Source organism: Plasmodium fragile (assembly GCF_000956335.1).
Source record: "Plasmodium fragile strain nilgiri unplaced genomic scaffold supercont1.62, whole genome shotgun sequence".
Lineage (NCBI taxonomy): Eukaryota > Apicomplexa > Aconoidasida > Haemosporida > Plasmodiidae > Plasmodium > Plasmodium fragile.
Window position 1 is genome coordinate 21,607 of NW_012192642.1, and position 11,516 is coordinate 33,122.

At 42.5% G+C, this 11,516-nt stretch overlaps 2 protein-coding genes across 2 annotated transcripts; one reads left to right on the forward strand and one right to left on the reverse strand.

Annotated features, from left to right (window-relative positions):
• Nucleotides 1-521: 521 nt before the first annotated feature.
• Nucleotides 522-4,670, forward strand: AK88_04407 (uncharacterized protein; the record flags this gene model as incomplete). The annotated part of the gene is made up of 1 exon (XM_012482017.1): nucleotides 522-4,670. The coding sequence occupies one exon, from the start codon at nucleotides 522-524 to the stop codon at nucleotides 4,668-4,670; it is 4,149 nt and encodes a 1,382-aa protein (XP_012337440.1).
• Nucleotides 4,671-6,176: 1,506 nt separating this feature from the next.
• Nucleotides 6,177-11,192, reverse strand: AK88_04408 (uncharacterized protein; the record flags this gene model as incomplete). The annotated part of the gene is made up of 1 exon (XM_012482018.1): nucleotides 6,177-11,192. The coding sequence occupies one exon, from the start codon at nucleotides 11,190-11,192 to the stop codon at nucleotides 6,177-6,179; it is 5,016 nt and encodes a 1,671-aa protein (XP_012337441.1).
• Nucleotides 11,193-11,516: the final 324 nt, after the last annotated feature.

Here is an 11,516-nt window from a genome sequence, read left to right on the forward strand (position 1 = left end):
GAAAATTTTTTCACAGTATAGCATTCCGTCCCCTGTGATTCTTTCGCCCGTTTGCTCACTCCCCAGTTGGTTATCTACTGTGCGTACTTTTTCCCGTATACAGTTTTGTTGCCACCTAACTCTACATTTGTGTGGCGTCCCGCTTGGCACATGGACCACGGTTTGGTTTATCGGTTCCATACACCAAACCATTTTACCAGTCCTCCCTCAAGCTGTGTTTGCTTCTCTTATCGCGGCATTAACATTCCTCCCTCAGGCCGCGTTTGCTTCCTCTTCTCATCGCTTTACCATAAGACGAGCGCGATGCCCCGTTGCCTCTAACGGGTGAGCAGGCGAGACAGGAGTGCCGTGTACATTAATTGAGCAACGCCTGCATACCCCACACAGTGTTGCGTCGTCGCAGGGCAGAGAAGCGGTGTAAATATATGTATATAACTCGGAACCGATATCAAGCTCTGTCCATGTGAGCAGCCACCTGTGGTTTGAGCAACCGCCCCTTCCGAACGAGCAGCGGAGCCAAGATGGACGTCTCCAACTATGAGTATCTGCGGTACCTAGGGATACAGAACGAAATAAAAAGAAGAAAGGTGCAAAAAAAAATCAGCATATATCATGTAGTCGACATTGTGGTGCTCATTTTGCTTTTCCTGGGATGCTACCAATTTGATTTCAAGCAAAGTTACAAAAATGAAAAAAATTTATTTTACAGTTTTTCTAAATCATTGGTGGACTTATTTTGCCTGAACGTGTTCAGAATATTTTATACCTTGGTGTTGTTTTTTGTTTATTCAAAAATAAGTTCATTGAAAACGCTGCAAAAGGTGCATATTTTTTCGAGGCACTTCACGGGAATATTGGCCATTGTAAATACCTTAAAGATTATCAATTTAGAGTATAATATAATTAGTGGAGGAGAGCCCACAGATGAGTACAAGTCTCTTTATGTGAGTACCACAAGGGTAATTATTATGGTTTATAGTTTATTTTCTTCCATTTATTTTTACCTTGTGCATATTCAATTGTGTACTGTGAAGAAGAGGAACATCGTGGCGAAGGATGAGCTGGAAAAGATACTTATGAATGAATTGAAATGTAAAAAGTACCAAGTGTTTGGTGCCAAGGCGGGAAGCAATTTGCAAGAGACCGACACCAGTACCATGAATAATGATTCTACTCTAGCTGATGCGAAGAATACACCTTATTGGAGCCAACCCTATAGCAAGTTGAGTGACTCAGACGATGTGTTCAAAAGTACGAAGAAGCAGAAGAGTTGGTGTAAAGGCGATGTTGGGCAGATGGGAAATGCTCTCGTCGAGAAAAACGTGAATGAGGCTCTCCTCAAGAAGAAGAAAAACTACTTAGCGTATAACAAGATGGGGGGTGGCAGTGGTAGTGTTAGCGGTGGAGGTAATAATGTGAACAAGGGCCCTCTATCCCCCTCCACATCCTTCCCCACCTCCAAGGATAAGTCGAACATAAGCTTCCTGGAAGACAAACTGACTTACAAAGAATTCGCGACCATTTTACTTCCGTACATGTGGCCCAGCAGGAGAGTAGACCAAAAGGGAAACAGCCTCATTTTACGCACGTACATTGTGATGATATTTCTGCTCATTATATTATCCAAGGCGTTCAGTGTAATATGTCCTATATACCTAGGACTAGCCTCCAATGAAGTGCTAAAAAAGGACATGAAGAATTCTTTGTTTTACCTGACCATGTATGTAAGTTTTTTTTTCATTTCAAAATTTTTAAAAGAAATTTGTGGAGTTTTATATTCACAAGTACAGCAATCAGCTTTCATCGAATTACAAGAATCGATTTTTCAAAAATTTCACAATTTATCTTATGAGTGGTTTTCCACGAAGAATGCAGGTGGGATCATGCGAATTGTAGACCGAGGTACTGAAAGTGCTAACAGTTTAATGAATTCCTTACTCATGTATATCATTCCAGCCACCATAGAAGGAGTTGTTACATGTATAATTTTTGTAATTAAATATAAAAATAGCCTGTTGGGTAGCATCCTTTATATAGGACTTACACTTTACATATACGCCACGATAAAAATAACCAAGTGGAGAAAGAAGATAAGGAGCAAGGCGAATAAAATGGACAATGTGTACCATGATATTGCTCACGATTCGTTAAGCAATTATGAAAATGTAAAATATTTTAGTAATGAAAATTATGAAATTAAAAGGTTCTGCAGTGCACTCTCTAATTATAACCGATATAACTTGAAGATTCTTAACAGCTTGGGTGTGCTCAACAGTGTACAGCAATTTATTCTAAACGGCACATTATTTTTCACCCTCTTTTGTGTAATACGTATGATTGTAAATGATGGAGCTGATAGTGGAACCTTCATCAGTGTGGTAGTATACACATCTAATGTGTTTGCTCCGTTATGTATTCTAGGAACACTGTATGCAAATATTGTTAAATCTTTTACCGATATAAGTGACCTGACAGACATTCTAAGAGAAAAAGTCGATATTGCAGAGGACTCTGACTTGGAAGCATTTACCCTAACGTCACATGAAAAGAAATTTGGGGTCAGCATTCAACTTGTAGGTGTAAATTTTCATTACCCATCACAGACCCTACATGTGGCCCTTGAAGATATTAACATATATATACAGCCAGGCACTACTTGTGCTCTAGTGGGACATACTGGTTCGGGTAAAACTACCATCTCGAAACTTCTGTACCGGTTCTATGATTATGAGGGAGAAATAAAAATTGGAGGAAGGAATATAGCAGAGTATACGAGAAATTCAGTAAGAAATATTATCGGTATTGTCCCTCAAGACACCATCCTTTTTAATGAAACGATTCGTTATAACGTACTGTATGGAAAGCTAGATGCAACAGAGGAAGAGTTAATTGAAGCTGTGAAATCTGCTCAGCTGTACGATTTTATTATGTCGTTGCCGAATCAGTGGGATACTGTGGTTGGAGACAAAGGGGTCAAATTGTCTGGAGGGGAGAGACAAAGAATCGCCATAGCGAGGTGTCTATTGAAGGATCCTAAGATTGTTATATTTGATGAAGCAACTAGCTCCTTGGATTCTAAAACGGAATACTTGTTTCAAAAGGCAGTGGAAGATTTAAGAAAAAACAGAACCCTAATTATAATTGCACATAGACTTAGCACCATTTCATCAGCAGAGTTAATTGTACTTTTGAATAAAGGAAGAGTGGTCCAGAGAGGCACCCACCAGCATTTACTCAAATTGAATGGAGAATATGCAGAGATGTGGAATATGCAATCTAGATCCAATGACCTTTTTACAGATGATAATTTTTCAAATGACGAAAATAAAAGTGCTCCTGCCGTGACCAGACAAGGGGAAGACAAATCTGGGCTTGGCCCCGATGAGTTGAAAAAGGGAGTCCCTCGTGATGGCAAGGCTAGCAGTGCCAGAAGTGCCTTCTCTGGTAGCGGCGAACAGGAGGATAAGCATGATAGCCGCAAGAAGGGGGGTGGAAATCTCGACATGCGTAGCATCTTGAAGGAAGCCGCGAGGAGCGCCGTTAGGGGCGGTCGTTCAGCAAAGGCGAGAGGTAGTAAAGGCAGTGGCAGCTGCAGCAACACGTCTGGAAGTGTAACCAGTGCCAGGGCCAGCGACGTCAACAGAGTTGCGAGCATGAACAGTAGGAGTGACCTGCCCAATGACAGAAGCGACCTCCCCCACGGCAGAAGCATCTTCAGCCCCATCAATCAAAACGTGAACAGCGTCCACAGGGGAACTAACGAAAACTATAACACCATTTACGAGACCAAGAAGGAGAACGACGCAGGCATGTTCAGGGGCAGCGACGGCAGCAACGATACTGTGCATAGCAGCTGTGGTGAGGAAAGCGTGAGGAGTGCAAGTGCTAGAAATGGAAGCGTTCGTGGGGGGAGTGTCCAGAGTGGCAGACGCAGCGATCGAGCAAGTGTGAGGAGTGGAAGACAAAGTGACGCCGCCTCCAGCATCAAGGTGAACGACACGGAGCAAGGAAGAAATGAATTTGGCAGTGCGCGAAGCAGCAACGGGCATATCGATGTGACCAACTTGAGTGTTGGCGACGCGAACGCAGAACAGGTTAGCGTAGGAGCAGTCAGCGGTGAGCATGGCAGTGTTGGCGGGGGACACGTCAGCATTGGCGTGGACAGCAGGGAGAACAGTGTCGTAGATGGCGCAGAGCACATTACGGTTGGCGGGGGAGAGCATAATAATGCACTCGATAGCAGTGCGTATAGCAGGCTGGACAGCGGCAACAGTCCAGAGGATAACGACACAAATCACAACAGCTACAATAGTAGCAGCACCAACAACGACCTTGATGTACGTGGAGACGAAAACAATATGAACAATGACGCGAACACCTTCAGTGGCAGTACCAGCAATGACAATAACATTAGCACGAACGACCTAGACAACCAAGAGTATAACAGTGCCTTCCAGGGCGACTACCATGTGGACGTAAGCGATCCGGCCAGCACACACCAGCAGGACAATGTATACGACGGGGGAGTTGCGAACGAGCCGGTGAACGACCATGTGAACGACCATGTGAATGACAATGTGAACGACTCGGCGACTGCAACCGATTACCATGCCGCCGCGCTGGACAATGATTACAGTTACGACAACGGGGTTGAAGACGATGATTATTGAAGTGGACCTCGCGATACGTAGAACGGAAATTAGCAACATGAACAGTTAAGAGGTGGCCTTTTTCAAAAAAAAAAAAAAAAAAAAAAAGGATCATGGTGATATAAGGGCACGTTTGTCCAACCCGTGTTTTTACATCCCAGTTGGAGGCCAAAAGTATCACGCAGGTTTGGGGCACAGAGGTATGCAAAGTGTCCATGTTAATCGAAATTTAATGCTCAGAATTGAAGGGAAACAAGGTCGAATTATTTTATTTATTTATTTATTTTTTTTAAAGAGGAGGCAACATACAGACATCATGTGATACCTTCCATCATATACATGTTTGAATATTACCCCCACCCTCATATATAGCATCATATAACACCACTTCACATAACATCATATGGTAATTTTTTTTTTTTTTTTTTAAATGCACACATGTATATGTATCCATATGCATAGACGTGATGTAACACGCATATGAATCGTTTGAGAATTCATTTTAACGTCAACAGGAGTTGCAATTACTCCCCACACACACACATGTACGTATACGCGTTATATATGTATATACACACGGGGCACACACTGTGGACGGCTTTTAAATGTAACCGCTTCATGAGACCCAACTACCCCCCCCCCCCCACACACACACACATGTATATTTGTATATATGTATGTGCGCGCTCGTGTGTGTTTGTATACTCCCCTCCGTGCCGTCTGGCAAGTATATGAAGAGCACAATGATGACTAATCCTGCGATATGAATGCATTGCGCTTAATTTTATTTGCCCGGCTTTTTTTTTTTTTTTTTAAATTCCGTGAGATTAATTCATTGTACTATTATGTATGCCTGCGGAAGGAGGGTGCGTAGACGTGTCAGTAGTGTTCCTTATTTTTTTTTTTTTCATTTTATTATTTTTTATTTAATTTTTTTTTTTCCCCCTTTTTGCTGTAACGTTTGAATAATTCGTTTTACGTGCGTTACGTCGTAGTGGAGGCCTGTAAGGGGGATTTAACTCCTGAAATCTGCTTACCGTTGCGGCTGCATATTCGTTACTGCTTATTATGTGACTCCCATTTTTATCGTTCCATGTTCCATTATAATTTCCCGTTGTCTGTTTGAGTACTTCCGCGCGTGCTACCCGACCAGTCACATATGTAGAGTACGGTTGTGTGCAGTATTTTCCCCCTGCAGAATTACTGCCCCGCTTACAAAAAAAAACTTTTAAATAATTAACCTTACAAAATGTAATTTTATACTCTCCTCAACTAGCGCAATGGGGTGACAAACATACAGTTACCTATTTATATTTTGCCGAGCAGAGTTACTTCCCTTTCAGCGACGCGAAGGAAAAACAGCCACTAGAGAGTATTCCAAAAAAAAAAAAAAAAAAAAAAATGTCCAAATGAGAAGTGTGCAAAAAGTGACACAATGGTACATATTATGCCGCTGTAAATTGTGCCCTTTCTTTTTTAACATTTCGTGTGGGCCCATTTTGTTACAACCAGCGTGCAGGGAAGAGGCTAATTGTCCCACCCCATATCCCTCATCAAATCGGTTAAACAAAAATCAGGAATGTTCTCACTTTTGTCTTCTCGCCGAATGGACATATTGGCTTCTTCTAAATTGGCCAACACTTGCGAGACGTTATTTGTTGCTGCCTCCTGTGCAACACTCTGAAGTACACAATTCTGTTTCGCCTTCACGTCGACATGGTTATCATCTGTTTGAAGTGAAAAACTAAGTCCCTCGTTATAATTTTCTCCCGCACTGAGCAAGTCCAGGATGTTGTCCTTGTCGTGCTCCGTCACCGTGTCTATGAGGCACAAAACGGAGGGATAATTCTTCACATGAGCTTTTATTAATTTTACCACACTTTCATAATTCCTCACAAGGGTATGAAGTTCATGTTGTTTGGTTAAGCTTTTATTTTCACTGCACATTTTTTCTTCATTTATTTTATACAATTGGTCATTTAAATTGGATATTATTTCATTTAGGGATCCTAGCCTCTTTAGTAAGTCATTGTTTTGTTCCTTCAGACATGCGTACTTGTTCTCCTGACTGTTCTTTTGCTTCTTCATTTCGTTTAGTTCCCCTTGCAGAAATTCCATTTGTTTTTTTTTTTCCATAATTTCTTCTTCTTTCATGGAGAGGATCCTTTGAAACATCGTACAGGACTCCTCTGCCATTTGTTTGAGGCAACTCTCCCACGGTTCGCCACCTGGGCTGGCGTTACTATTATCTCCCTGCAGTACGGTACTTGCACTTGCATCTACACCTATGTCACTGCCGCTATGCAGCGACTCGGCAGTGCCCTCCCCCGATAACGAAACGTCCTGTTCACTCTCAGAAGACAAGTTAAGAACGCAGCTACGTTGCACATCATTTAGGAAGGATTGGAAATTTTTGGCGTAGTAGTTCGCACCGCTCCCCTTAAAATAATCCCTGCTGTGGTTCAGTTCGTTTAGTTTACTTCCCCCTTCGCCACGTTCAGCGATATTTCTGTTGGCAGCACGAACTGAGGGAGACGCTTGCTTACACATTGAATTCTGTTGGCGGTACATGTCGTTATTGCTGCGATCCATGTGCACACTCTTTCTCTCCCCCCTTGATGCAGACCCCAATTTGTCACTAACGCAACGGCTGGTAGTACTGCTCCTTTTCTTCTCTCCGACGTTGTCCCGTTCGCAATTGGTTAAGGTTCCCTTCCTCACTTTGTTTTTACCCACTAAATTTGCCACCTCTTTTTTGCGCTGTCTGATTGGCGTCAAATGTGAGGTAGTTGCATCCACACCTGCACAAGCGTCATTAGTTATGCATTCCTCGATATGTCTCTCCGAGTTAGAATCTCCCCCCTGCATGCACTTTTTTTTTTTTTTTTTCCTCTTCTTCTTCTGAGATGCAACAATTTCCAGCCAGACATTCTTCACTTCTTCCTGGTTATCTTTTGACGAATTTGTCAATTCGGTTATCAGCATTTTGGCTAGCTGAACCCATTTTTTTTCTCTTGCTTTGTAAATCCTACAGTTATGATCTACCTGTCTAAATGTATGAATCGTATTTTTATATTTGACACTTTCTTGTTCATAGCAGAGGTTAGTTAGATGCAGGAGATTCTTTCTTTCCTTTTCATTTTCTTTTTGTAATTGTAAATATTTCTCTTTATATATGTCCCTATTCAATGTCGCTGCTCCGATTAGTTGTCTCCACTTGTATTTTTCTTCCATGTGGACAGTGTCCTTATCGTTGCACAGGTGTGCGAATTGCCTTCTTTCTTCCCTCATTTTCTGCTCACTCGTTAAGAAGTACTTGTTCATCATGCTATTTGAACGACAAATGTAATGGCACGCTTCTACTATGACATTCCTGTAGTTGTACGTATCTCCAAGTATTAACCAGAAGTTATATGTTAGTTTTTTTTTTAGCGATGCTTCTGTGGAACATGCACTGAGGTTAGGCTTATCTGAATTCATTTGTCGCCCATTTGCTTGCTCCTCGTTGTTGTCCCCTCCTTCGCACCTCATGGGAGGGTTATTTTGGAAAAGGGGTGCATCTTCCTCATTTTCACACCTACCGATCTGCTTCAACAGATGCATGAGCTGTGCGTCCCTTTCGTTTTCTTCTTCAAAGGATCGCAAATAAAATTCTGGCGAGCACAGAAAGGGGGGCAAGGGAGCGACAGGATGCAGAGACACAGATTCGGGTGCAACGTGGGGATATGCTAACGGCTCAGATGCAGCCGCCTCGTTTGATGTATCACCTGAAGGAAGGATCTCCGCAGACTCGTGAAGAGCCGTCTCTTCTCTTCTATACGTAAACGTATGTCTGCCATTTTGCTTGAAATTATTGTTGCACTTCCATTTTATGTCTTGAAGCGTATGGGTCCATACCTCCACATGTCCTAACCTCTTCTTGTAGTACTCATTGAGGCACTGTAATCGTTTGTTCTTCCTGTTGACACTTTTTATATGTTCCTCTGTTTCCATTTCGTGTTCGAGTTTTCCTATTTCATTGCTTGGTGTGTCGCCTCTCCCGTCTCTTCCCCCTTCACTGCTTCCCTTCATGCCCACCCGTTCAGCGATGAGGCGGCGTTTAACCCTTTCCAATTTTAATGCGCAAACTAAGCGGACGAGGAGCCGCATGATGAAACTTGCGTCGAGGATTTTCACCACTTGATCATTTTTGAGGAGATCATTATGGCCCTTTTTTATAATCTCGTAAATTTTACTTTGCTCCTGTTCTATATAGGACATCGTGTCCCGACAATCTATGAGCGGCACTTCTTCTTCCTCCTGCTGCTCCTCCTCCGTATCAATCGTCTGTAGCAGTTCGCTCACCACCTGAGCACTGTTTGTGACAAAGTCCAATTCGCGCCCTCGTCCACATTTGAATTTTTCAACTTCACTTCTGAGAGTTGCAATTTCTTCTCTTATGTGTTCATTGTTCAATTCGTGCTTTACATTTCTTCTATTAACAAGTTGCTTTATTTTGTTAATGGCTGCCTGGACGTTGTTGCTCGTGTGTGTTTCTACAAGGGGTATCTCTCCACTCGTGTTGGTAGTTAGCGCTGCGAGGTTTCCTCCATCAGGTTCCCCCTCTGGAGTTTGTCTCACGTTTCCATTCTCAAGGCCATAATCGAAATTTAAGAATTTTCTCTTCTTAGGAATATCGTCGGTGTAGTGATCTGTATCACAACCTCCTCCCCTCATGACACTTCCCATATCCACCTGGTCAAACAGAAAACGGTTCATGTTCGCATCCTTCTCCTCGTAGTCTACTACTGCTACATCTGCCCCTTCTGTGAAGCCCCCCTCATGGTGTCCTTCACCCCAACCTGCATACCCATGGTTGGGTATACATCTGTCCGCCTGATCCAATTTGCTCCATTCCATTTGGTCATCTGGTAGGTTACTTATAACAGAGTTTTTGTCCTGGCAGTGGAGCACGTCTAGGTCTAGGGTTAGGTCTTCTTCTAGGTTGTATATTTTTTCCTCAAACTGTTTCCTCATTCTTGTAGCATCTTCCAAGTGTTGCTGTTTTAGGTAACAAATTTGAGCTTGGTGTTTCTCTCGGACAACTGCCAATTGGACGGAGTTAGCCATTTTAACATCTTCAATTTCTTTTTTTTTTATTTGTTTAGTTAATTCGAGTTCCTGCTCCTTCAGACAAAGTTCCCTTTTGTACATGTTGATTTTAGTCTTTAAAAAACAAATGAAGGATTCCCCGTTTATTTTTTTCTCTTCATCATTCCATGTATATTTTAAATTTTTCATCGAATCATGGTTAAGTATGAAATTAGCAAAAGGATCACTATCAGCTTGGCAACTCGCATCCACCTGTGTCTTCTTCACATGAGCCTTTATATGTTCGTAACAATCTGCACTACTGCTACTGCGCATGTTCGGAGGTGAAAGGAAGTTTAAATGGGGACCTTGGGGAAAGGCACTTTTCTTCCTATCATCATGTGGCCCTTCTTCTAAAATTTCACTTTTTCTTACTTCCGTTTTGTTAAAATATTTGAAGAAGTTGCTACGGGGGTGGGGGACCATTTGGTTGAAGCTGCATAAGGCGTTGCTTCTGACTGGCTCTCCATTTATCCCCTCCCCGTTCAGCCGTTTCTCACCGTCGGTTGTTTCATGCATCCACTTTTTATGCACACCTTTGATAATGTTTGCTTTCCCTTTGTAGTCTACCCCCCGGGAGACACCATCCGCAGTGTCACACAGGGGTGTGCGTACCCTGCCCTTAGTAGTGTTGCGTTGCTCACAGTTGTTCCCACCTGTACTACTGCAGGGGAAGGATTTATCGCTACTCATTGCATCCCTATTTGTAAACGGTGTAACAAGTCCATTGCTACTTAGCAGAGGTGACGTTTTCATGTTTACACTGTGAAGGTTATGAAGCCTATTGGTGAAGTCCCTGTGGTCCAGTTCACTAGTCCATCTTGAGGAGACACAGTTTTGCGACCTGCCCATGTCGAAGGGGTTGTCCTTTTGCTCACCGTTTGTTACCGCGGCATTATTCACCTGCACAGCGTTGGGAAAGTCTGTGGAAAAGCCGTTGCAAATTTTTCGAGGAAGCTGCACAGAGCCAGCTCTGACCAAACAATTTAGAGGTTCCTCACTTGACATAAAGTCTGTTAATTTTTTCGTTACGGGATAGGCTAGCACAAAGTCGCATGCGTGATGCTTCACTAAGGAGTGCAGGAAGAATAAAAGGATCAACGATTGGTAGCAGCTGCTAAAGTGTGGTTCCGTGTATATGTGGTTGTAGCTTATAAAAGCAGAATCGATCTGTAGATGATTGAGGACAGAGTTGATAATTGTCCAGTTTGTTTTTTCTTTCTGTTTCGTTTTGTTTCCATTTGTGTAATTTTCATGGTGGTACTTTTTCATCATTTGTGGCCATATGCATTGGAACAGCTCCACGTAGACTCCTCCATCTTTCAGGTCAGGAAAGTCAAAGCGCTTTCTCTTTAACATTTTCTGCACCCAGCATACCAGTTGCTCCTTCCCTATTCTGTTATCCTCCTCCATGGTTCTTGCGTTTCCATTTAGGAAGGGTGGTGACCCTGCAACTTAGGGAAGCTGGACGGGGTGACCCACCAAATGGGCGTGTCTGCTCCTCCAACTTTTTGTTCTACTAAAAGGGAACTACCAAATAGCAAGTGTCTTGCAGGACAGGTAAAAAAAAAAAAAAAAAAAAAAAAAAAAAAAAAACTTAACAATGTAAAAGCCACTGCAAAATAAACTGCTCTACCACCCCAATGGAGCATTGATAAAAATTTCCGTTACATGAAACAATGCAACGTATGATTTGGATGCATTGTTCCATTTCGCGTTTTTCATTCTTACGTTTTA